This window comes from Oppia nitens, unplaced genomic scaffold (genome assembly GCF_028296485.1).
Source record: "Oppia nitens isolate AA-2021 unplaced genomic scaffold, nextdenovo-longstitch-racon4-pilon3 scaffold2_pilon_pilon_pilon, whole genome shotgun sequence".
Taxonomy (NCBI): Eukaryota; Metazoa; Arthropoda; class Arachnida; order Sarcoptiformes; family Oppiidae; genus Oppia; species Oppia nitens.
The window spans coordinates 698,245-725,000 of record NW_026533210.1 but is presented as its reverse complement, the minus strand read 5'-3'; the positions used below and the strand labels follow the sequence as shown (position 1 = coordinate 725,000).

Below are 26,756 nucleotides of genomic sequence, written 5' to 3'. Positions count from 1 at the left end.
AATATCATCATATTATATAAATACTGTACATATATTTATATTGTAACCTATTTTTTCTATATATATATATAATTAATATATATATATATATTTATAAAATTGACATTAAAAATTTGTATCATCATTTAATTTCTATTATTATTATTATTATTTTGTTATAATTTATGCGACAATAACACGCAAACAAAATTGTTTTTATATTTGTTATGATTATTATTTTATATTTTCTATTAATAATAGTTTATTTGAATAAATTTTAATTTGTCAATAATAGAGGAAAATGTATTTTTTATATATTATTTTCATTAGTTTTGTTATTTATTTTATTTATTTTTTTAAAAAAAACTAAATTAAAATAATTTTGAAATAAATTAATTTTTTTACTGCAAACAAGTAATATATAAATATAAATAATAATCTTTTTTATTTTTCTTTGAATTTTTAGAAAATATGTATTAAAAAAATATTTTAAAACTTGAAAAAATTATTTAATTTTAATTTTTTATTCTAAATACACTTTTATTGATATATCAAATTTAGTTAATTAAAATATCAAATTTTATATTACTATAAAAAAATAATTATCATTTAGTTGTATCATTTAGTTTATCAAATATTAAAATTAAAAAAAATTATTAACAAATTATATACATATTTTTAACAGTCAATTACATTAGTTTTCAACAACAAAAAAACATATATATATAAAATATCTCTTAATTAAACTTAAACAATAAAACTTAAAATTCATTATATCATATTTAATACGACATTAAAAAAAATAATAGATAGAGAAAAAGTTTCAAATAATTTAATAAATGATAATAAAATATATATATATATATATATTAAATAAATTTTATTTAATCTATTATACAATAATTTCTAATAATAATAATAATAATATATTCTACAGGCATCACACCCAATGGCTATAAACAATGGGCGCATACACTGTCTATTACTACTACTACTACCAGTACTACTGGGCTCAGGGATACTCACAATTCCTATACAATTATCTCGATTTGAACCCAGAATTTTCACCATTGAATGTTGTATTACATTATATTAAATGAATTTTATATATCCAAGAGTTCATTGACTCCCGAGAGCACAGACAAAACATTGACTCTCTCTCTCTCTCTCTCTCTCTCTCTCTCTCTCTCTCTCTCTCTCTCTCTCTCTCTCTCTCTCTCTCTCTCTCTCTCTCTCTCTCTCTCTCTTTCTCTCTCTCTCTCTCTCTCTCTCTCTTCCTCTTTATCTATCTATCTATCTGTCTATCTATCAGTAAAACTCATTGAATACAAAGTTGTCGCTACTATTATATATATATATGTGAGAGAGAGTTATTGACTTTTTTTTGTTTTATTTTATTTTGTTTAATACATTAAACGTTTTTGATATATCTATTGATATTTATCATAACTTATATACAATACTATATATATATATATCATAATTCATTATATATGTATATTTATTAATGATTTTTTTAAAATATAAATAATTTAATTTCTTTCACTTACTATAATTGATAATTTTTATTTCTGGATAATTTAATAGTCATATATTTCATTGTATTTTTAAAATATGTGCGATTATTATATGCATTGTTATATACAGTATAATAATATATAATTTTGTTGTTTTTTGAAAAACAACACATTATTTTAGCTTAAATGTATGCTATAAATCATAATTATTTTATTGTACTGTATTTTAACTTTACTTAACATTATATATATTATATTTTTAAGTTTAAGTGCAACAAAACGTGTATAAATTAAGATACAATGCTTTTAACAAATTATAAAAATTATTATTATTATTATTATTATCGTAATAATCACAAAACAAAATTGATTGATAAAGATTTATTTATATTATTATTATTATTACTAATTTAGAAATTTATCTTTTATTTTGTTATTATTATTATTATCTTTTAAGATAATCATTGATAATCTAATGTAAATCTATTGCACTCTATATATATACAGTCAGATATAATTAATATATATATATATATAACTTTATATACAATACTTTAATAGTATAAATATCTATAAATTATGTTAACAATTATTAATAGATTGTTTAATTGAAAAAAAAAATTTTGTTACCACAAAAAAACTGTATATTAAATAAAGTTATAACACAGTTATAAACACTATATTTGTACCCAAAAAAATGGGTTATAATTTTTAAAATAACAATCAATAATTTTATTTGATAAAAAAATTAATTAATTTCTAATTAAATGTTTTATTTAATAAAATTTAATAAAAAAAACAATCAATGATTGCTTATATTTTTAAATAAATTTATAATAAATTTTGATTACAAGAAAAATCAATTAAAAAACTTTAGATTTAAAACTTTTTTCTTATTATTATTTATCATTAAAATATATTAATTATAAATTAAAGATTAGAAAATTGATAAAACTTAATATCACACCTTAAAAATTATTATTATTTTCATTTTTAAATTATTTTTAAATATAATAATTACTATTATTTTTTGGTAATTTATAATCTTATTTTTGTTATTATTATTATAAAATTTAAATTACATATTTTTTTTATTGACTACTTTGTAAAATATATTTTTTTTGTTATTATTATTATTATTTATACTATACTAAAATATTTGTGTTTGACAATAAATGCTATCTATCTAATTGAGCACAATTGGCAAATATTTTTAAATATATAATAATAATAATAATAATAATAATAATAATAATAATAATAATAATAATAATAATAATAATAACTAGTATGACATCAATTTTTATAAATGAGTTGAAAGTTCGCCAAACTATAACTAAACATAAAAGTTATATAAAGTGCTCCCAAAAAAAAAAATAAAATAAAACAAAACAAAAAATAATAACTAAATATAAATTTATAATTATAATATTTAGCAACTATTGTTGTTTTGACTTTTTTTTATAAAAATGTTATATAATACTTACAACATAGTATCAATTTTTAATAAATAATAATAATAATAATTTAACAATGATGATGATGATGATATAGCATATTTAGTTGATAATTTTTTTTTAATAGCATTATATTAATCTATTTATAAATATATATATTTATTTATTATATTTGATATTTTGTTTGCTAACTGTATATAAAATGGTTTACTAAGTAATAATAATAATAATACTAATAATAATGATAATGATATTAAATAATATATATATATATATATATACAGTATTATTATAAAAATTATATTATAATCTCCACAAAATCGACTTATAAGCTATAGTTTTATTGTCTATTATTGTTACATTACCCGTAAACTACTGATATTATATATAAATAATTGTATTTTAGTTTGTTTATTATTTTTATATTTTATTTTACATATTATATTATGTTATTTAATTAAATTAAATTAATTAAACTAGTGTGACAATAGACAGATCAAATAAGTTTAATTAATAATAGAAATAATAAAAAAAATATTATTAATAATACTTAATAAAATTGTAAAAATGATACAAATTTTATATATATATATACTGTATAATATATATAAATTCATATGACATTTATATTACTTATAAATTAAATTATATTATTAAGTGAAAATTGAAAACAAATTTCTTTATTGTTTTTTTTTATAATATTTTGCTAAATATTATATTAGATTAGCACATAATTTAGATTATATTTTATATATATATATATATATATATACAAAAACAGTATTAAACAATACTTTTAGTATATTATTCAGTACCTTATTATAAGTAATGTTATAAAAAAATAACAAAATAATAATAATATAAAAGATAATTGCCAGACATAGATAAGATATATATATATATATATATTTATAAATAATAAGTAATAAATAAATATATATTAAATATAAGCAAAAATATGTTATTTCCGTTTACGTTATAAATTATTTTATTTATTATTATTATTGTTGTATAATCTAATAAATTGTTGCATCAATTAATTTATATGCCGTTAAAATATGATATAAATTTCAATTATATATATTTTTTTGTAATATATATAATGTTTCAAGTGTTTGATATTATTAATTTAGATATTATAAATTATCATATCTATAATACATATAAGTACAATTAAAATAATTTTTTATTATTATTATAAAAAACTTGTAAATTATAATTTATTTTTTTTAATAAAATTAACTAAATATTAACTATACATATACATTGATGTTGTGACTCATATATTGATAATAATAATAATAATAGTAAAAATACATCCGGATTAAATATCAACAATTATAATAATAATAATAATAATTTTTATTATATAAATGTTATCATGTTTTGATAATTTGATTTATACTGTTGTTTTTTTACATTATACAAAAATATAATGATTGCAATTAAATATATATTTTTTTTAAAAAACGTATATTTTTAATTTAAAATTTATAATAATTAAATAACTAATATTATAAATATAAAACTTACCCAAAAATTATAAAGTAGTTATTAATATTATTTTGTTTTAAAAATTTGATGATCAATATGTAGTAGTATTTTTTTTTTGAAATAACAATATATTTATTATACAGAATATTCTTGCAATCGTTTATTATTATTATTTCAAATTGTTAATCAATCTATTAATTAATATTAATATTAATATTAATAAGTTTATTATAAAACAAAACCACACACAAAAAAAATGTTCACAAATTTTATATTATATTTTTTTTAAAAAACACTTCAAATATTATGTATTATTATTATTATACATGACTTTAGCAATAGTGTCTCAAAATCGTTGTGAATGAGAGAGAGTGAGTGAGTGAGTGATAGTTAAAGAATATTCTTTAAGCACAACAAACAAGAATAATAATAATAATAATAATAATAATAAAAGCAACAAAAAAACAGTCACTTATTTTCAAACAAAATACAAATTCAATATATAATTAGCTTTTTTTCAATCTCTCTCTCTCTCTATCAGTATTTCCACTTTAAAAAAAATAGATTTTAACAAATAAAAAATAATTACAATAACAATAAAATCATTTATTTTTATTTAGCACTGCAAACAAATCAATTATTATTATTATTATTATTATTTATTCACTTAATATATTTACTGAATGAGCGCTGAACTCCCCGATCGGGGGAATTATAAGTCCAACAAAAAAAAATTTTAAGTCAAAATAATTGTTATTAATTTATTTGTTTGTTTATTTATTTTAGTTAGTTAGTTAATTATTTATTTATTTATCTATCTATCTATCTATCTATGTTTTCCAACGAAAATAAATTTTTGTTTGAAATTTATTTCACAACAAAATATACAAACAGTTTATAAACATTTCAAACCAAAAGTGAAATGAACTCCCAGTGAGAGAGAGAGAGAGAGAGAGAGAGAGAGAGAGAGAGAGTTTAGTTTAATATACTGTACTGTAGTTTTAGATGAAGTCATATATGAAGTTCATAGTAACGACAGTGCAATAGTTATACAGTAATAATAATAATAATAATAATAATACAAATATCAGATTTATATCATAGACAGTATATTACGACAAATACTACTACTATATTATGCATTACATAACATCACATTTTGTCAAAACAGTTATACATACAGTCAATATACATATGATATATACTGTTGTAGTAAACTGTTTTAAAAAACAGTCATTTAGTCATTACATATGTCTATTACAGTTATATTAATAATATTAATAATAATCGTGACTACAATTTAGAGAGAGAGAGAGAGAGAGAGAGAGAGAGAGTTAATGTTATTATTCATACATAAAAAAAGTTGATTGTCTTACTAATGGGGGGTTGGGTTGTATTGAGGAGAAGGATAAGGAGGAGGAGGACATAGTCGATGAGGACTACAAACTCTAGCTTAGAGGGCATTATACACATACAGTGAGAGAGAGAGAGAGAGAGAGAGAGAGAGAGAGAGAGAGAGAGAGAGAGAGTATATATATATATAAATATTTTTTATCTTATTTATTAGTATGTGTTTGTCTATGGATGTAGTGGTTGGTGTGTGTGTGTGTGTGTGTATGTGCGGTACTGTATGTGTGTGTGTGAGTGAGTGAGTGAGAGAGAGAGAGAGAGAGAGAGAGAGAGAGAGAGAGTCAAGTGAATGACACAAACTGAGAGTGCATTTTAGTTTTATATGATTGCATACATTGAACCGCACCGTTATATATATATATATATATATATATATATATATATATACAATATATAGTATATATTATATACAGTATATACGGTACGGTACAGTATATGTGTTGCTAAAGACATTATGTAATATATATATATATATATATATTTTGGTAGTATTGCATAACAACCATACACATTGGACAAGTATTAGATATTAGCGCTTCCCCATCGATATACATGTACAGCATATAAATTTATATATACAGTATATACAGATAGTAATATAAATGTACAGTATTTCTGGTATATGCCGATCCTTACGCATCCCTTTTTTCCATCAATATATATGCTGTATATCACGCATCCGCATGAGTAGAGAGAGAGAGAGAGAGAGAGAGAGAGAGAGAGAGAGAGAGAGAGAGAGAGAGAGAGAGAGAGCACTGGTAGCTCTCTCTCTCTCTCTCTCTCTCTCTCTCTCTCTCTCTCTCTCTCTCTCTCTCTGGCTATAAGAATATGCCCATTGGCTTAACCGACAACAACAACAACAACAACATCAACAACAACTGCAACCACGGAATCCGTGTCACATAAAAATAGTTGTAATAATACTGTAATTGAAATATTCTGTAATAACTGACTTTACTGACTGTGTATAGTACTACTACTACTACTACTACTACCAGTGCATAAATACCAGTGCACACTATCACCATCTCCATGGATTGGCACTTACCTAAAAACTTTATATATATATACAGTTATATACCACAACAGGGTTAAGTAAGGGGGGGGGGGGGGGGGGTAAGGCCAAAATACCCCCCCATAAGATCGAGAAATTGGGATTTTACCCCCCCAGACTTTTTGACCAAATTGAAAAAATTGTCGCTTAAAAACGAGGAGAAATGACCCCCCCCCTAAAATTTCGGCGCCTAAGGCGCCGAAAATTTTTTTGAAATTTATAAAAATTTTAATTTTAGTTGATACTATTTTAGTAAGTGTTTTTATGTTTTTAATATTTATAAAAATCTAATTATTGATTAAAAATAGTTAAAATAACGTAAAAGTCTTCAAAAAATAACATTATTTTAATTAAAATAAACTAAAAAATTAAAAATTACCTATTTGTTGAAAAGAGTAATCATATTACAATTTAAATATAAGTTTAAGAAGTTAATAAAACAATAAATACTTATGTTTTTATTAATAATTTTTAAATTTTAAATAAAAAATTTAAAAATATTTTCAATTTTGTACTTAATATAATTAAACTTTAACGAAATTTGAGTTAAATAAGTAGTATTCAGTCAGTATTTGTATAAAAATAAAAATATATAACAAACTATAAACATTAAGTATTGTTTAAAAAATTAATTATGTTAAAGTTAAAAATTATTAAAATACTAAAAATAACTCATRGTGTATCATTAATGCTTTTCTCAGCTATTTTTAAATATTAAATACATTATTTTATTTTTTGTTAAAATTTAAGATTTTATTAATTTAAAAAAAATTTTTTAAAAAATATTTATTTTTTATTAAAATTTAAATTTTTGTTAATTTTTAAGTTTTTTAAGTTTTTTTTTATATTTTTGGAAATTTTACCTATTTTCCCGGGAATTTATACGGGAACTTGTGGGAATTTTATTGAATTTACATGGGAATATTCGGGAACTTAAGGAATTTTTAGGGAATTTTCTCTAGACCCCCCCCCCCCCCCTGATTTTGGATTTTTGAAAAAATTGCCGTTTAAAAATGCAATAAAAATCTTACCCCACCCAATACCCCCCCCAAGATTTTTTGAGAATTTTGTAAATTTTACCCCGGTCTACCCCCCCCTAAAATCCAAAACCTTGCTTAACCCTGATACCACAACTATTATTTAGTATTATTTACTTACTGTTAATTATTTATTTATTTTGTTTGAGTAAAAAAATTTTAGCATGCACATTTGTTTTGTTTGTTTTTTTTGGTTTATAGCCAACACAAAAAAAACTATTTTTACCTAGCTAATTTATCTTATCGCATTAACTTTTTAATAACAATTATTTAAACGTTATTTGTGAATATATATATATATATGTATATATTTGATAAAATTTAAAACTTATCAATGTTATCATGTTGATATATTGATACTTATGTATGTGTATGTGTATGTGTGTGTATGTGTGTGTATGTGTGTATGTGTGTATGTGTGTATGTGTGTATGTGTGTATGTGTGTATGTGTGTATGTGTGTATGTGTGTATGTGTGTATGTGTGTATGTGTGTATGTGTGTATGTGTGTATGTGTGTATGTGTGTATGTGTGTATGTGTGTATGTGTGTATGTGTGTATGTGTGTATGTGTGTATGTGTGTATGTGTGTATGTGTGTATGTGTGTATGTGTGTATGTGTGTATGTGTGTATGTGTGTATGTGTGTATGTGTGTATGTGTGTATGTGTGTATGTGTGTATGTGTGTATGTGTGTATGTGTGTATGTGTATGTGTATGTGTATGTGTGTATGTGTATGTGTATGTGTGTTTGCGACTGTGTGTGTATATACAATATATTTATTATGATATTCAATATTCAAAAAAAACTTGTTTACATTTTGTACAATAATGTATATATAAATATATTAAAAAATGCTATATACTTGTTAAAACATGTTTATCATTATTTATACTGTATATTATAATTTAATAAAACTAATTAAATAAAATTTGCATTTATTTTTAACTCATTATTATGATAACTTTAAATCAAAATAAAAATCAAATATATAAATAAAATAAATATATATATATATTTTTAATATTAACATTAATTAATTTAATAGGAAATAAAATTTTTGTTATATGGTGTCATATATTTTTTTGCTATAATAAAAAATACGTGTGTAATATTTGTGTGTGTGTGTGTTTATTAGCATGATAAATTTATTTATTTACAATAATAATAATAATAAATAATTTATATATCATATATGATTATATATATATTTGGTGACCAATGAATTAATAGTAATTAATTTGATGACAATTTTTCCACACTTTAATTATTATTATTATTAATGATATATTATATTATGATTTGACATTTTTGTTGTGTAAACTTTTTTGACTGATATATCAAATATTAATATTAATAATATTATAAAAATTATGTTTACAATACTTACAATAATTTAATAGACTAACTATTAAATACATTTGTCTATAAAGTATATAAATATATATATATATATATAATTTTATATAAATATATTCAACTTTGTATATATATATATGATATATAAGTATTAAATATTATAAAAACCTTATCACCAAAAATTGAAAAAAAGTTATATTGAATATTAGGATATTATAACTGCAATAGTATTTGAAATAATATATATATATAAAGTCTAAAGTCGTCTCCCGGTTGATGGGGTTTAAAATAATAATAATAATAATAATCAAAACAAATAATAATAATATTGATAATAATTATTATTAGTAATAAATTTTCATTTAAATATAATAATAATTCAATTTGTTTAGTTTATTTGTTTGTTTGTTAATAATTGTCATTGATTGACAAAAAAAATTTGCTGGGTGAAAAATATAAATTTACTATTATATTTGTAGTTTAAATTTTGTCTTAATATTTTTAATAATAGTAATAATAATATTGAAATGATAATATATAGTATATATTTTTGTGATTATTATTATTAAATTGTTTTTACTAGTTATTAGTGATTATATATCATATTTTTAAATTTTTTTTTAACACTATAGTGTCCAATTGATTTGATTTTATTAATTATTTTGTTTAACTACTAGAAAGTTATAGTTAATTAGTTTAAAAACTTTTTTTTTTTAATTTTTGTTTAAATATAAAACAAATTTTTTATTAATTTAATCATTAATTTATTTTACAATTACTTATCCAAACATCAATCAAATCAAAATCAAAAAAAAAATTATATAATTTTAATTACAATTAAAAAACAATGATTTTGCTAATATTTAACATATTTTTGTGGACCTGCGAAGTGCTGACATTGTTAGTGAAAATTTTGGGCATATTTCTGGAACAACTGGCCAAATATGTGGTACCGCAACCGCGCAAATCAATTGACGGCCAAATTGTAGTGATTACCGGCGCCGGTAGCGGTATCGGTAGGCAATTGTCGATCCGATTTGCTATACAATTGAACGCTGTGGTAGTCCTCTGGGATATCAATCGGGTACTAAAAATTGATCTACTGATTGATTGCTAATAATATGTTTGTCTCCCTTTCCGCCCCCCATAACCACCTGTCTGTCCATTTTTCTATAGGAATCAGTTGAACGGCTCAATAACGAGATCCGACTACTGGGCGGCATCAGTCACCCGATGATCGTCGATGTTAGCGACGAAAAACAAGTGGAATCGGCCGCCGGTCAGGTTCGCCAACAGATCGGTGCCATACATATGCTGATCAACAATGCCGGTGTCGTTCCCTGTTTACCGTTCAATCAGCTAACCTGTCCACAGATACGCCGGACATTTGACGTCAATGTTTTGTCACACTTTTGGGTCAGTTTGAGTCAACTACCCCCTACCTAATCATAAACCTCCTACCCTACTTAATCATAAACCCCCTACCTAATCATAAACCCCCTACCTAATCATAAACCCCTACCCCTACCTAACCATAAACCTCCTACCCTACCTAATCATAAACCCCCTACCAAATCATAAACCCCCTACCCCTACCCTATCCTAGCCATTTGATACCCTATTTTCACACACACACAACACGTGCACACCATTACCCGTGGTTAGTTATTTTATTTTTATTATAGAAAACAAATTACCGACAAAATTGAAAAAATTAAGTTCAAAATACAGTTTTCAGAAAAAAACTTTGATCCGTAAATATTAGGATTTTTTTTAAATTTACTGTTACTTTGTATTAATATATACAAAAAAAAAACTATTTTTAACTTAAATTTTATCATCAAAGTAAAAACATTTTCCATATTTTTCTATAAATATATATTTTATTTTATTTTTTTTTTAAATTTATTTATCCAGTTCTAACCAGTTATATTTATAATTTAAAAATTAACTAATTTTTTTTAATAATTAATTTTGTTTTGTTTACAAAAAACTAGACTATCAAACAATTTTTGCCGATAATGGAAGAGTACGGTCGCGGACACATAGTGGCCATTGCATCGTCGGCCGGCATAATGGGTAGTCCATATTTTACGGCTTATGGGTAAATATTACTTCAAAACTTTTGCTAAACTCCCTCCCATTCCCACCAACTAATGTTCCTTATACACTACATACCCACACACACACACACACACACACACACACACACACACACACACACACACACACACACACACACACACACACACACACACACACACACACACACACACACACACACACACACACACATTGCATGTATCCCAGTTTACCGGGGATATTGTACATACAGAACACCCACCCACACCTCACCCCCCCCCCCTTAAAAAGTAAACTAATTATTTAGCTATACGTCCATACAGTTCGACAAAGTTCGGTATTGTCGGCCTAATGTCTTCGCTACGCAAAGAACTGCACGAACTGGACAAACATACACAGATCAAGTTGACCACTATTTGTCCGCTGGGTATTAGCGGCACCGGTATCAATATACCCACTCGGACGAGATTTCCGAAAATCTTGCCAATCATGACACTGGACTATGCCGTCGATCTGATGCTGGACGCCATACTCAAAGAGGACAATCTGGTTGTCCTACCGTTTACATTCAAACTGATATTTTTTGTCTATCGGTATGTAAAACAATAAATAAAATAAAAATTAAGTTAATTATAATAATTGATATTTTTGTTTACCGCAGTATATGTCCGCTAAAAGTGTCCCAATTGTTGTTTGAATTTCTCGACTATGCCGTAGAGCCGCCCGGTTTTAACGCACCCATAGGTCGCAGTCACTATCATAACAATGGCAACGATCGTGATTATCGTAATCATCATTGATTTACGGTAGTAGTAATGATAGGCATACCATTAATCCCATTTTAATCCCTTTCCCCCCAATCACTATAGTTTAGGTTATCATTGAATTTTATTTTATCATTATTATCATATTTTATTGTATAATTGATCTAAAAAATATTGTTAACTCATGGGGAGGGGATGGGGGTGGAAAGCATATCATGTTATATACTGTACATTACAAATCTCTCTACAATTACCACCCATTCCCCCTCTCCAAAAAAAAGTGGCCAAAATATTTTCTTATCTCATATCATATATGATTTTATGAACAAAATATAACCAATTTTTTTTATATATATTAGTTAATCAATTGAGTGAAATATATAAATTACCGGTAAATCTATATTTTTTAAAGTTACTATAAATAAAAATTTGAATTATCATTAACCAACCAATAATAAAGGCAAATAAAAATATTTTTTATGTTACCGTAATTTTTTTTAAATAAAAAATAAAAACAATTTTTTTAACAATTTTAAAATAATTACTATTGATTTAATTAATATATTATATCATACTTTATATTAATATATTTTTATATATATTGTACGGTATATTAAAACATTTTTAATGATTTATTTTCACAAAAAAAAATTCTTTAAATTATTCATTAATTTACAATTCGTTTCGTTTATTTATTTTCACATTTTTTTCTGTTAAAAATTCAATAGTCAATTAAAAACAATTAATTAAAAGTATTATTTTAAAAAATAATTTAGTGCTTTGAATAGAAATTATTATACTTATAAAAAATAAAACAAATTAAAAACATTTACTTATAAAAAAAACATATTATTATTATTAAATAATTAATTATAAAAAAACAGATGATTTATAATCTAATCAATCAAATTATAAATAATAATGAATTAAAATTTATAATAAAAAAATCATTTATAAAAACTCAACTTATAATAACTATTTGTTTTAAAATTATAATTAATAAATTTGATTTTAAATATTAAAAAAAAACTAAAAACCAATTCAATAATATTATTAATAAATCAAAAAATCTATAGCTGTTTTAAACTGTTCAAAAATATACACAAATGAATAATTTATATATTAAAAAAAATCTAAAATTATAGTTTCATTGTGTTTTTCAATGTTGTTGTCAATTATAATTACTTATTTAAAATTTAAATAATATAATAATTTTTTTAATAATATAATAATAATAATAAAATTATATGAAAATCAATGGTATATTAATAATGTTTAAATAATAATAATAATAGTTATTATTATTATTATTATTATATGATTGCAATAGTGTTTTAAATATATATTACATCTGTTTTTTGTTTGTTTTGTTTTTTTTAAACTAATAATAATAAAAATCTAATGAATTTGTTGTTTGAATGAAATATTTTTCTTTTAAAAAGTTTTTCTTCTTCTTCATCTAAGATATGCTTTTTAAGAGACCGATGAAGACATGAGTGACTCCTCATAGCGACGACCCTTTCCTATGTATATCTCGGCATAGGGTATGTCCGGGTCTTGTGTTAACTCAATCGCCTGTTGTTTCTTCAGGACTAACAACGAGAAGAACTTTTGTGCGACCTATAGGTTTGGTGTTAATTGAAAAATCAATTATCAAATCAATGGTATACATGAATAGGGAGTGAATGGGTGGGTGGAGGTGATGATGGACATACCTGTTTTCGTCTATTATGTTTGACCAAAGTAGTGAAATGTATGGGCGCGACCTCCAGCTGCGATACCATATACTTAAGCAGTATATCTGTACGCCGTTTGGTTATCCTCTCCTCAAACTGTTCCTCTGTTTCGCCTTCAAACATGGGCTCAGGCTATATATATACAATCAGACAAACAATCAATTAGCGGATTGTTAGTTATGATTAAACAACAAATATATATATATATAATCAAAAATGATTGCAACACATACCGGTCCCACAGACATAGGCGCTCCGTAGTCGTCGTCATCGTCTTCATCTTGAAATGTGTCGAATGGCTGCTGAAATGGTTCGCTCGTCTGTAAGCTACCGGCACGCAAATCCTGAATGGATGAAACATCCCGTAGACGCGAGTCTTGATCTTCTTGTTGTGGTTCGGGTTGTTCAACGTCTTCACGGGCCACGTGATTGGTTGTTGTGACAGCCGGTGTCGGCGTTTTCGGTCGATCGGTGGTTTTGCGCTTCTTTTTTGCCGGCGATCGGGTATAGGACGGTGTTTTGGGTGTCTTAGGTGGTTCGGCAATCGGCGACAATTGGGGCAACTCTTGTTCAAGATCTTCAAGTTCGGGAAGCGGTGCGTGCGCCGACGGATCGTGACCGTTGACCAGTTCGCCTTCGGGCAGATACTCTTCGGATTCGGCTTCGACTCGACTGGTAATCAAGTGACGCGAATAGAGTACGATTAGTCGGGCGCACGGCATCAGTCGTTCGGGCAGTGAAAACATTTTTTCGGCAGTACCCGTCCGCTTCCAGTGCATCAGTTTTTTGGATGGCGGCGCCAAATCCAGTGTCGTTATGATATCGGTAGTGTCCGACAGCTGGGCTTTCATTTCTTCACCGGATAGTGTCTTGACTTCGTCGATAAGCATACCTAACTTCTTGCGCCGTTTACGCCGCCTCTCCAGACCGGGCGCTTCGAGCGGTTCCAATACCATTGTGTCGTGAATGTCGCTAATTTTGTGCGCGTCTGAGCCTTCGCGACGAATAGCCTCGAAAGGCTGTTTTTGTTGTGTGGGTTCGGGCGGTGGTGGCGGCGGCGGAGGAGCGAACGGCATATCTTCGTCGTCGTCAATCATAGGCGGTACCGAACCGGGCGTCGATGGCGGACCAGACGGTGCCATAGAGGCGGGCGCTCCGAACGACATACTGTCGCTGCGGTCGGACATCGCCGACTCGGGTCGCTGAACGCTGCGGGGCTGTTGTTCGGGCACTTCCTGTTGCTGATCGGTCTGCATCAGCTGCTGTTGCTGTTCCATGGCTTCCGGCGGTACAGGTATACCGAACATGTCTTCGTCGTCGACAATACCGACACCAAGTTCGCCGCCAAAACCGTCGTCCAGTGCCGGCCGATCGAACAAGTCGAGCGCCGATTTGGCGCCATTTTTGCCTAATAGTCGTTCGGATGTCGAATCTTTCAGATTGAACGTACCGTCGCTGGCGTGAATCGACGACATATCCGACCAGTCGCGTACGTCCTGCATAAGCGGATCGTCGACGCGTATACTACTCGGATCTTCGACCAGTGTTATGCTGCGAATGTTGGCGCTGGTGGCCGGAGCCTCCAATTGCCTAATAGTAACCAAAACAAAACAACAAAATTAGTGGTAAAAAAAACCTAATCTACTCTTTAATTAAATAAATAAATCACACATACATTGGCGCCTCAGCGATGAGATCAAAATCGTTGATAAAGTCGAGCATCTCTGGCAACGTAATGGCACTGATGGCGGCCTCGGTTTTGCCGTCGGGCAGATCGACAGCGCCCGGCCTGAACGCCGACTTGATCTTGAAGGCCGCATCCTGACAGTCCTGTAGCAGATACAGTGTTTTGCGGGCATAGATACGGACAATGCCCAACAATAGATGTGATGATGTCCTCAACGATAGCTTAACCTATGATCGGGTGGTCAAAGAGAGAGAGAGAGAGAGAGAGAGAAACATTGATGAGTTCATCGGTAGGAAAACACACGACCGCCGACTGACTAACCTTTGGCTGTAGTATAGAGTCGACACTTTCGACGATATTGGTCTCCAAGATCTGGGCTTTGGTAATCTTTTTGTCCCAATGAGCGGCCAACCAGACTCTGGCCAGCGGACCCTTTTTGCCCAACACAAACACTGAATAAAACATTGTCGGCGGCGGCAATAATGATGGTCACTCGCGGGAAAGGGGATGATGGGCAGTCAATCACGGCTCGCTGACCACCAATCAGAGCTGACAAACACACGCGCTCTGGGCGCGGGTCAGCAGCACTACAGAGTGTCCACTAATCGGTAGACCCGATGCGGCGGTGGTGGTGGTCGGGTATGATGTGTCGTCGACACCGGACAACAGATTCTGCAGACTATAAATGTCCGGTTGTTGTTGTGTTTGCAGACACAGAGACACAGAGAGATTGATTGATCAAAAAAATCACTGACAGATCTACTAATAGACTACCAGTGCTTTCCCAACAACAACAACAATAACATTAATATCAACAACAACTACAACAACACTACTATTACAGTATTATAACTCTCTCTCTCTCTCTATCTATCTATCATCCAATGGTTGGTCTGAATATCTAAATATTATTTTTGTATTTATTTGACGCCATATTTGGCACAACAGTTGTCTCTCTCTCTCTCTGAAAATGTTTTTGAAATTGTATTTTCAAAATACAGGGGAGTAGTACTGTAGTAGTGCTGTATATACAGTATATATACAGTGTATATGTTATGTTACTATTCCAATAGTATACATTAGCTGCACGTTAGTACATATAATACTTATACAGTGGGTGTGGCCTATAAGTCTATAATAATAACAATACACACATAATAGCTATAGTTAGTTACTATATATATATATATACTGCTATATCTATTAGCAACCGTATGCTAGTATGTATGGGGTATGGGGGGGGGGGGGGTAGAGTATGTATAATGCTATACGTATGCGTATATTACTACAGTGTATGTGTGTGTGTGTGTGTATTATGAAAATGGGAAGCACCTACTGTATTGAAAAACCTAACTGGGCACACAACCAATGGCCAGGGGTTGCGCCAAAAAAAAAAAATAACAGTTAGTAATACTACTATTAATACTACCAGTGCTAATACCCTACGCGCTGTGCGGCGCAAACACTGTGCGCGCTTATGGCCCCAACCAATCAGCGTCTAGGATACGGTAGTTTGAAAAATTGAAAAATTTTTCATTTGAAATAAATAAAAGTATACATTATTTTTTGTGGAAATACAGTACATGTATATACAGTACAGTGTATATAAAATGTACAGTCATTTAGTACAGTATGCATGTATAACCGTTTTATTTTCAACACACACACACGTGTTGCGACACCTAACGGGTGGGGTTGGGGTGTACGTGCACTAGTATATATAACCTACGTACGGATACTATTGGCGCGCGCGCCAAATAACCTATGAACTCTCTCTACACATACATATATATATATATATTCCCGCCCGCGCGCTTTTTTTTAAGGGTTACTTATTGCAGGGGGGTGGGGGTGGGGAATGGGTGGCCAGTGGTCAGCACTAAAAATTACCGAACTATATATATATATATATATACCTATATATATATATATATATATACCTATATATATAACACACGCAAAAATCAATTTTTATTTATAATTATTTTTTTTTGTTCAAAAAAAAAGTTATTACAAAATGTGTTTGTATTATAATTAAGTATTATTCATATATTAATTAATTAATAATCTTTTTTTTAAAAAAAAATAATAATTAATTAATTAAACTAAAACACACACACTTTCATTATTATTATTATTATTAGTTATAATTATTATTATTATATTTATAAAAAAAAATTTCATAATTATAAGTACCGGTAGAGTAGTAATAATAATAATAAACACAAAATTATTTTAAAGTTTTTTAAATTTTAATTATACAATCAAAAAATAATAATAATGTTTCGCTGTTTTACATTAATTAATGAGAGAAAAAAATCAAAAATGAATTCACAGATAGAAACAAAAATATGTCTAAAAAAAACATGAAATTGAATTATCAATTAATTAATTAATAATAATAATTAAAAACCAATAGTTTATCCAAACAATAAAATAAAAACAGTTATTACAATGAAAAAGTATTATAATTTTTTTTTTTAAATAAAAACATAGTTACGGTTATTATTGTTTATATTTTAATAATAATTAGTAATTAATTATTATTATATATCGGTGTAAAAACAGTTGTTTAGTTACTAAAAAAAAAATTATTTATTATTTAGTATTATTATATCATATTTTATCAGTCAAATCATATTTTCAAAAAAAAAACACAGAAAAAAATATGATAAGTGTGTGGTTTGAGTGCGCTATGAATGCTATTTAATTAATAATGAGAGATAATAATTATAATAAGACATTTGTTTTGTTTATAATAATAATAATTATGAGATAATAGGATATATATATATAATGTCTTCATATAAGAGAAAAAGAGATAATAATAATAATAATAATAAAGAGGTGATGATTGGTGTGTTGAAGACGCGCGCGCGAGTGTGTGGTGTGTGATGTCAGCAGCAGCGGCGGTAGATATGAAGGACAGTGGCGGAGGGGATGGGATAGTCGTCACCGAAACAGTTGACCACCCAATCGCTATACGTCGTCGTCGTCCACAATTCAATCAGTGCCCGCAACAGCCGTTAGCCGCCAACAACACAACCACCAGATTTACTCGTCGTCTTCGTCTTCATCCTCGTCCTCTTCGTCGTCATCGTCTTCGGGTTCAGATTCCTCCTTCTTCTTGCTGCCGCCCTTCTTGGGCGATGCCTTAGCGGCAGCCTTCGAGGGAGCGGCCGCTTTGCCGCTCTTCTTGTTGTAAGAGGCCATCTCCTGAACAAAACAAAGACAACAAACAAAACAATCAGACAAAAGACATTATCAAAGACGCCATCATCGGTGGTAATAAACCACTCTCTCTCCTCTCTCTATCTAATAACCCACCCGATCGTAGCGAGCCTTGTCCTTGTCGGCCAACTGTTGGTATCGGTTTTTGTCGGTACTGGCAATTACTTGCCAACGTTTACCGAGTTCTTTGGCCACTTCGCCTACGGATGAATCGTCGCCTAAGGTTTGCTTAACTTTTGGGCGTTCGTCGTTACAGAACCAGAAGAATGCCGAAAGTGGTCGCTTCGGTGCATTCGGGTCTTTGCCGCTACGTTTGCGTCGTTGCGGTGCCTTTGCCGGCGATTTCGACTTTGCCGATGACTTTGCAGCTGTCTTTCCTCTGGCCATTATTTACCGGTTAATCAACAGTTTTCCCGAAAAACTAGTGGTCAGACAGAGAAAAAAAAAATCAAATAATTAACTAAATTTATTAATAAAATACTATATGACTACTGCATGTGCCGTACGTTTGAATTATTAGTTGAAAACTATTTGATATAATAAAAGCGTTTGATATTTGAATGTATTTTCAGTTAGTAGACTGTCTTTACAACTAAAATATATCAATGGCTAACAAACAGCAAACACACAGTGAATATATATATAACATATATATACAGCAATGAGAAAAATATTTTTCAAACACATACACACACACACAATAGGCAATAGGGTTTTATACTTATTTTGCTGTACTGTATATGAAAACCAATGGTTAAGCACTAGCTATAGTACTGCTGGCAATTGGTTGTATAGTATATATCTGCTAATGTTTTTCAAAGCAATAAGTTTTTCAGAAAAATAGCAATGGCTTACAAACAGCACAACAGCACTATGTCTTTCTCTATGCAATTTTGCCAATGCTTTTAACTGTGTGTTTGAAAGAGAGAGAGAGAGCCTTATAATGTATTATTCACTGTATATAAAAACCCAATGGCTTTTCACTATATATATACAGTATATTGCTATAGCTATTGGTAGAGTACAGGCAAAACATAGACACAGAGAGAGAGAGAGAGAGAGATAGATAGAGAGGCACTCACTATACACAGTGTGTATGTATAGAGAGAGTTCAATACAATGCTTAACTAGTATTTTCTCAATGCTTTTAACACAGTGTATACTCTAACAGATAGATAGATAGAGAGAGAGAGAGAGAGAGAGAGAAAGAGAGAGAGAGAGAGAGAGAGAGAATTCAACGGCCAAAACACTGTGTATAATATTAGTTATATTATATGACTGTGTATTTGAATGCAATGGTAAATGACATGTACTGTACAGTACAGCAAAGTGTTAGCGCACATAAAATGTAAAAAACCGGTTAACTTGTATGTAGTATAGAGTACTAGTTAACACAATTTATCTCCAAATAAATAAAATAAAATTTCAAACTGTCTTTTATATACATGTATTTTGAATCGGCTTTTGAAACCTTTGTTCTCTATCTCTCTCTATATATAATAAAACTATAATAATATACTATGTGTTCATCAATAACGTCGTGATAAAAAAAATTAAATATAAATTAATTAATTGATTAAATTATTGATAATTAATTAAAACTATTATTAATAAAAATTATTATTTTTTTGTTTTGTTTGATTTAATTGAAATTAATTATATTTATTTTTTAGTTAATTAATTAATGTTTTGTGTGTTAATAATTATATTTTATATTATTTTTTTTATTCTGGCACACTTATGCAGAAGCCATCGTATTAAGCAATAGATTAGACACACTGTACTCTCCATTATAAAGAGTACTGTACAACAAATACAAAGCTATCCATTGATATATTAATACTGTAAGTACAGTATAATCAAACAGTTTTTTATTTAATGTAGCAAATAGTGTCGATGGCTGTCACATGTTTGTTTCGTCTAATGGTATACTTAAAAGTTAATAGTAAAGCAAGTTTTGGTTTTAAGTATACCATTAGACGAAGCATACATGTGACAGCCATCGACACTATTTTAGTATACACTGTACAGTACTTTATTGTTGTTATACACTGTGTGTATAAATATATAATAGTATTGTCATTGACTTACACTTTGCCAGCAATTGATTGCATAATACGATATACACATTGTATGTGTAGTACTGTATTGCGAAACCATGTGATCATTATATTTATAAAACATAACAAACAAACAAAAACATAACAAATATATGATAATATAATTTAGTTAATAATAATAATAATTATTATTAAATAAATATTTAAAAATTATAGTTACAAACAAACAAACAGATAGTAGTGTATAATAATAATAATAATAATAGTCAACAAACTTTTTTTTTGGGCCACCAATTGATCCGATGATAAACAATTGTTAACAATAACAACAACGTCCCGACGGTAACGACAACAATGTCTTAACCACCGATTGTTTTGACGATAAATCCAATCAATCAATCAATCAGATGAAGAAGTCAATCATCAGTAGTAGTGGTGGACTGATCTGATCTGATCTATATATTTATAGACCAATTAAAATAACAATAATAACCTTAAAATATATATATCGCCGATAACAACAACAACATTATGGTTGCCGCCTTCCCGATCGTCAAGTTGGCCGCACTGGCCTTTCGCCAGGTGGCCAAACCGATAGCCAACTCGTTCAAGACACGGGCAAAGTCGTCGCCGTTTTTTCGCCACTATGTCTGTATGCCGCCGGCCCAGCTCTACCATTGGCTAGAGGTTAACGTCAAAATGAAATTGCTAGGTCTCGGCAAACCCAATCTGGTACAGAAACTGAACGAAACGGCGGCCATCGAATTGGGTGCCGAACTGCTGGGTGAAACTATTATATTTTTGGCCGCAGCCGCTACCCTGACAGCCGAATATGTACGCCAGACAAGAAACAGTAACGCCCAGGCAATCGTATTGGAGGAACGGTGGACCAGTGCCGAAAAACGGTTAGAGGAACTGGAGTTTCTAGTTGATAAACAACGGGCCGAGATTACCGAACTGACCCGATTGGTGTATAAGTCGGATAGTAAGAAACAATCGCCGCCGGCCAACGGTACCGGTGATGGTAAACCAAAGACGGGACTATTTGGTCGACCAGTAGTTTAGTTCAGTAGTCTAGAAATGATCGACAAAATTAATTAATTAATTAATTGATTGATTGATTTATTGTTTTGTAATAGTTTTGTAAAACATAAATTATTTTACCGTTTAATTTGAAGTTACCGTATAATATAGACATTTATATGTATAAATATATATATGTTTGTTAAATTATGTGTATAAATAATATCTAATAAGTTATCGTAAAATTATATATTATTTACTGTATTGATTTTTTTATCACTTATTATTAGGATTAATTAATTAATTAATAACTCATATTATTAATATTATTAGTTGAATACTTACTACAGTACCGGTAATTTGATACATAATATATATATATATATATACGGTATTATTATTATATGCTATATAATATATAGTATATATATATATAAAGTTTGATAAAATATATTAATTAAATCAATAGTAATTATTTTAAAATTGTTAAAAAAATTGTTTTTTATTTCTTTTTTAAAAAAATATTTTTATTTGCCATTATTGGTTGGTTAATGATAATTCAAATTTTCATTTATAATAACTTAAAAATATATATATAGATTTACCGATAATTTATATATACCACTCAATTGATTACATAGGACAGTACCGGTAATTTGATACATAATATATACGGTATAATAATTATTTATTTAATTTAATTATAAGTTTTGTTTTCTAATACCACTTATGAGTGGTATGTTATCCACCAGTGATGGGCGGTATGAGTGCCACCACATCGTTGTCTTCCAGTACTATATCGGTGTCATCATCGGTAACATACTGTTCATTGATGGCAACGGCCAGTATTGGCCGCAATTCGGTCAACACCTGTAACTCTGGACTTGTTTGGAACAAGTAGTCCAACAACAACTGTCTAGACGGCCAGTGTCTGGTAACTAACGGTACGGCAACCCTGTCGGTGCCCACCCGATCCCTGGCCATTGCAAACAACAGTACCGATATTTCGACAGTCATTTCATTAACAATTAGTATTTATAATATTTTTTTTTGTAGAAATTTCTTATATATATATATATTATGAAAAAATACTCAAAAATTAATAATTATTATTATTTTATTTAAATTGTAATATTATTTTTTTATTATAACATTTAAAAAAAATTACCAGTAATTTATTAAATTAATTAATATTAATTAAGATTTATTAATATTATTAAAATTAATTAATTAATTAATCAATCAATCAATCAATTAATTATTTAATAAATATATGTATTATATATTTTTAATTAAATAATTTTATAGTTATTTGCCATTTAAATTATTTTAATATACTGTACTATCATACATATACAGTAATGTTACACAATTTGTTTATAAATATTACCATGCTTAGAAAAAAATTTATATAAATAGTAATAATAATAATAAAATTATTATTGTTTTGTTATTATAAGGTTAGTGGCATCTATTGGTTTTAAGTTATTTAGTTTTTTTATTTATTTAATTATTTATTATAAATAATTATATCACAAAAATATATATATATTCATAAATATAAATTATTAAATAATAAAAATTAAATCTTGAAATTGATTTCAACATAGATAATTTATTTTCTACATTATTATTATTAGCTATTGATAATTATTTTTTATATATATACAACTAGTTATAGTTTATTGACTTTTAAACAAATAAACAAAAAAATACAGTATACTACCTAGAACAATTAATTAATCATTTTTATATTCAATATTTCCAATATTTTAATTTAATATTTAGTACATTAATAAAAATGTTTAACTTTTAAACCATTAATTTTTTTCTTTCTAAAATTTTTTTTAAAAGTTTAGTTAATTTAAAAAATAAATATTAAAATATATTTATTTTATTTTATTTTTTTGAAAAATAATTTGACTAAAACTAAACACTTTTAACAGTTTACACCCACATAGGTAGACATACACCCACACCCCTCCTAACACACACACACACACCTTCTATCACAAAAACAACACATACCCACCCGTACTATCACACACACCCACCCCTCCTAACACACACACACACACCTTCTATAACACAAACAAAACATATCCACCCTTCATATCACACACACACACCACCCCTCCTATCACACACATCCACACACCCCTCCTATCACACACCCACCCACCCCTCCTATCACACACATCCACACACTCCTCCTATCACACACCCACCCCTCCTATCAGACACACACACCCACCTCTCCTAACACACATATATATACTAACACACAGCTAGACACCCACCCCTCCTAACACATACACACACACACACACACACACACACACATCGTTACGTTGTTTATGTGTGATCTGTAATCACTGTTTTTTATACATTCAGACAAACATTTTTGTTGTGCAATAAAGTCATTGAATTTCAAACACAAACACAAACACACAGTTAGTGTTTGAAATCAAATCAAATAAAACGATTCATTAGTTTTCATTGATTTGTTTATATTTTACTTTTGATTGGATCTGTTGGTTGTTTTCACCAATCAATCAATCAATCAATCACTGGATGACTGACTGACACAAGTAATCAGTGGACCAACTGATCCAAACAACAGACTTGTCTTATATCGCGATATTATTATCATTAAAAAAAAACAAAAACACAATGTCTTCGTCATCGCCGTCGCCGCCGTCGACCGGCAACAGTCCTCATCGGTTCAATGCCGGACCAATTGACTCGTTTTACGATCCGGACTTTACGGCCGACATTTCAAACAAGATGAGAGTTCCCGAACGTATTGTTATCGAGTCTAACAATACGCTCGATGATCCGGCCATCATTGCCGCCGCCAAATCGCAAACCTATCACAATAACAAACCCATTTGGATGACTGTTCCCGAAAGGATACTTGTTGTCGGTTAGTAGTGTCCGGTGTTTGTCGATGACCACCACCACTGTCTGCTGTTTTTGGGATCAGTTTATGTCATCTATCACTCATATACTCTCTCTCTCTCTGTCTCTCTCTCTGTCTCTCTCTCTCTGTCTCTCTCTCTGTCTCTCTCTCTGTCTCTCTCTCTCTCTCTGTCTTTCTCTCCGTTTGTCTCTCTCTCTGTCTGTCTCTCTCTCTGTCTCTCTCTTTCTGTCTTTCTCTCCGTTTGTCTCTCTCTGTCTCTCTCTCTCTCTCTCTCTGTCTATATATAAATATATATATATTTATTTATTTCAATTGATAGGCAACGATAGCCATATGTCCGGCCGCGAACAGCTACCCGAACTCAAACTGGAAAACTCGATGATCGGTATGGGCGACGGCGACTACTCGTCAAACGGCGAACCACTGGCCATTCATCTGACAACACCGCCTCATTCGCTCAGACTCGACGAATACTTGTTTCCGACGGCCGGCGACGGTCCGAACGTACAGTCGTCGGCGACCACTAACGGCCCCAACAGTAGGGGATCCACTGCTGCTTCACAGCAACGGCTAAGGCGTAATGTTGTACTGTCCGGACTGGCCACCAATGACGACGATATGTGCGTATATATCATATATATAACATACGACGACATTGTCGTCATTCAAACAACTGATCCATTGATTTATTATTGATTTTTAAAAAAATTTTTAATTAACAGAGAAATAGCTCGCAAAGAGTCGACCAACGAATCGCCTGAATATCAAAGTTATTACAATTCAAATCAATCGATGAACGATTTGAGCGGCGACTATACGGCCTCCGGAGGCGGCGGCGGCGCTGTCGAACCGAACCAACTACGCAGACAAGTGAGGTCACTGTCGCGTCGGGTGGCGGCCATTGAACTGGAAAACCAGAACCGACACCAACGGGAAGTATTGGTCTATACGGTAGGTGTCATATACTTTCTAATCAAAGGCCTGTTTTGGATTCGTCGACAACTGTGAACATAGTGTAGTCGAAACAGTGATGAGAGGACAGTCGTGTGTATCAATCAGCCGAAGTGTATTGAAATGTTATTTTTTTGTTATTATTGTTGTCAGGTATCGACAATAATTTATAACAAAATTATTATTTAACTGATGATTATTATTACAGTAATAACACAATAAGCAAAATACTGAAACAAAACTTTTTGTTTGTTTGTTTAGTTTTCAAAATATTTATTTGTTTAGTGAAAATAACTTTACTATTATTCATACTATTATTATTATTTACTGTCTTATTGACCAAAAAAATGTTATATTAGACTTCAATATATTGTATTTATCTTAAAAATAATTGTTTTTTTTTCATTACTTTTTTTTGACCCGTTTTTTATATATAAATATAAATACTTTGTATTTTTTATTTATTACAATTATTATTATTATTATTATTATTATTATTACAGTATATTTTAATTAATTATTTAAAAAAAACTATAGTACAGTAAATTCTATATATACTGTATTTATTACTATTATTATATTTTTTTAGCTAATTTTTAATTGTTTACCGAAATTTCAAAAAATATATAGAAATTTGATTTGAATTCACTGTAAATATCTATATAATACTAATTAAAATTATTTAAAACGCCGATTGATTTTGTTAACTTAATTAATAGTTAATTTTATTAAATTTTTAGATTTTAAATTATAAATTTTATTTATGATGAAACTAAACAACAACAACAATAAATTTTATTACCAGATATAACAATCACTTTATTATTATTATATTATTATTATTATAATGAATCTATAGGTTTGGTTCCGCTTTCAAAAAAAATGTTTGGGATTTTATGATTTTTTTATATATATAATTAAATATAAGTAATATATAGTATAATGTCGTATAAATTATTTTATATTATAATATATGTTATATAAGTTATATTAT

General features: G+C 28.6%; 6 protein-coding genes across 7 annotated transcripts; 3 read left to right on the top strand and 3 right to left on the bottom strand.

Annotated features, from left to right (window-relative positions):
* Positions 1 to 10,152: 10,152 nt before the first annotated feature.
* LOC128955355 (estradiol 17-beta-dehydrogenase 11-like) lies at positions 10,153 to 12,425 on the top strand. Its single transcript, XM_054301019.1, has 5 exons — positions 10,153 to 10,389; positions 10,482 to 10,721; positions 11,303 to 11,409; positions 11,711 to 11,980; positions 12,049 to 12,425. The coding sequence occupies exons 1-5, from the start codon at positions 10,153 to 10,155 to the stop codon at positions 12,185 to 12,187; spliced, it is 993 nt and encodes a 330-aa protein (XP_054156994.1). The 3' UTR covers positions 12,188 to 12,425.
* Positions 12,426 to 13,504: 1,079 nt separating this feature from the next.
* LOC128956438 (double-strand-break repair protein rad21 homolog) lies at positions 13,505 to 16,581 on the bottom strand. The gene is made up of 5 exons (XM_054302179.1): positions 15,896 to 16,581; positions 15,563 to 15,801; positions 14,121 to 15,477; positions 13,867 to 14,019; positions 13,505 to 13,771 (listed from the first exon to the last, which is right to left on the bottom strand). The coding sequence occupies exons 1-5, from the start codon at positions 16,037 to 16,039 to the stop codon at positions 13,625 to 13,627; spliced, it is 2,040 nt and encodes a 679-aa protein (XP_054158154.1). The 5' UTR covers positions 16,040 to 16,581; the 3' UTR covers positions 13,505 to 13,624.
* A 1,552-nt stretch (positions 16,582 to 18,133) lies between these two features.
* On the bottom strand, positions 18,134 to 19,724 carry LOC128955071 (uncharacterized). 2 transcript variants are annotated; one of them, XM_054300706.1, is made up of 3 exons: positions 19,527 to 19,724; positions 18,902 to 19,226; positions 18,134 to 18,790 (listed from the first exon to the last, which is right to left on the bottom strand). In XM_054300706.1, the coding sequence occupies exons 2-3, from the start codon at positions 19,190 to 19,192 to the stop codon at positions 18,629 to 18,631; spliced, it is 453 nt and encodes a 150-aa protein (XP_054156681.1). In that variant the 5' UTR covers positions 19,193 to 19,226; positions 19,527 to 19,724; the 3' UTR covers positions 18,134 to 18,628. The 2 variants fall into 2 exon arrangements, with proteins under 2 accessions (XP_054156681.1, XP_054156680.1); XM_054300705.1 differs by lacking the exon at positions 19,527 to 19,724 and adding an exon at positions 19,312 to 19,505.
* Positions 19,725 to 21,099: 1,375 nt separating this feature from the next.
* Positions 21,100 to 22,079, top strand: LOC128955269 (optic atrophy 3 protein homolog). The gene has a single exon (XM_054300921.1). The coding sequence runs from the start codon at positions 21,397 to 21,399 to the stop codon at positions 21,928 to 21,930; it is 534 nt and encodes a 177-aa protein (XP_054156896.1). The 5' UTR covers positions 21,100 to 21,396; the 3' UTR covers positions 21,931 to 22,079.
* Positions 22,080 to 22,564: 485 nt separating this feature from the next.
* LOC128956205 (molybdopterin synthase sulfur carrier subunit-like) lies at positions 22,565 to 22,905 on the bottom strand. Its single transcript, XM_054301892.1, has one exon. It carries the CDS (start codon positions 22,903 to 22,905, stop codon positions 22,630 to 22,632), a length of 276 nt encoding a protein of 91 aa, XP_054157867.1. The 3' UTR covers positions 22,565 to 22,629.
* A 1,373-nt stretch (positions 22,906 to 24,278) lies between these two features.
* LOC128954896 (transport and Golgi organization protein 11-like) lies at positions 24,279 to 26,180 on the top strand. Its single transcript, XM_054300503.1, has 3 exons — positions 24,279 to 24,814; positions 25,131 to 25,431; positions 25,534 to 26,180. Exons 1-3 carry the CDS (start codon positions 24,562 to 24,564, stop codon positions 25,817 to 25,819), a joined length of 840 nt encoding a protein of 279 aa, XP_054156478.1. The 5' UTR covers positions 24,279 to 24,561; the 3' UTR covers positions 25,820 to 26,180.
* The last annotated feature ends 576 nt before the right edge of the window (positions 26,181 to 26,756 follow it).

Bases quoted from the DNA above. Each gene is read 5' to 3' on its own strand.
- LOC128955071 (XM_054300706.1), bottom strand. From the start codon at position 19,192: ATGGCCAGAGGAAAGACAGCTGCAAAGTCATCGGCAAAGTCGAAATCG. The intron at 18,791-18,901 runs GTGGGTTATTAG...TGTTTTGTTCAG, and splicing joins ACAAGGCTCGCTACGATCGG to GAGATGGCCTCTTACAACAA.
- LOC128954896 (XM_054300503.1), top strand. From the start codon at position 24,562: ATGTCTTCGTCATCGCCGTCGCCGCCGTCGACCGGCAACAGTCCTCAT. The intron at 24,815-25,130 runs GTTAGTAGTGTC...TTCAATTGATAG, and splicing joins CGAAAGGATACTTGTTGTCG to GCAACGATAGCCATATGTCC. The intron at 25,432-25,533 runs GTGCGTATATAT...TTTAATTAACAG, and splicing joins GCCACCAATGACGACGATAT to AGAAATAGCTCGCAAAGAGT.
- LOC128955269 (XM_054300921.1), top strand. From the start codon at position 21,397: ATGGTTGCCGCCTTCCCGATCGTCAAGTTGGCCGCACTGGCCTTTCGC.
- LOC128955355 (XM_054301019.1), top strand. From the start codon at position 10,153: ATGATTTTGCTAATATTTAACATATTTTTGTGGACCTGCGAAGTGCTG. The intron at 10,390-10,481 runs GTACTAAAAATT...ATTTTTCTATAG, and splicing joins TCCTCTGGGATATCAATCGG to GAATCAGTTGAACGGCTCAA. The intron at 10,722-11,302 runs GTCAGTTTGAGT...ACAAAAAACTAG, and splicing joins ATGTTTTGTCACACTTTTGG to ACTATCAAACAATTTTTGCC.
- LOC128956438 (XM_054302179.1), bottom strand. From the start codon at position 16,039: ATGTTTTATTCAGTGTTTGTGTTGGGCAAAAAGGGTCCGCTGGCCAGA. The intron at 15,802-15,895 runs GTTAGTCAGTCG...ACCCGATCATAG, and splicing joins ACTCTATACTACAGCCAAAG to GTTAAGCTATCGTTGAGGAC. The intron at 14,020-14,120 runs GTATGTGTTGCA...GTATATATATAG, and splicing joins CGCCTATGTCTGTGGGACCG to CCTGAGCCCATGTTTGAAGG.
- LOC128956205 (XM_054301892.1), bottom strand. From the start codon at position 22,905: ATGACTGTCGAAATATCGGTACTGTTGTTTGCAATGGCCAGGGATCGG.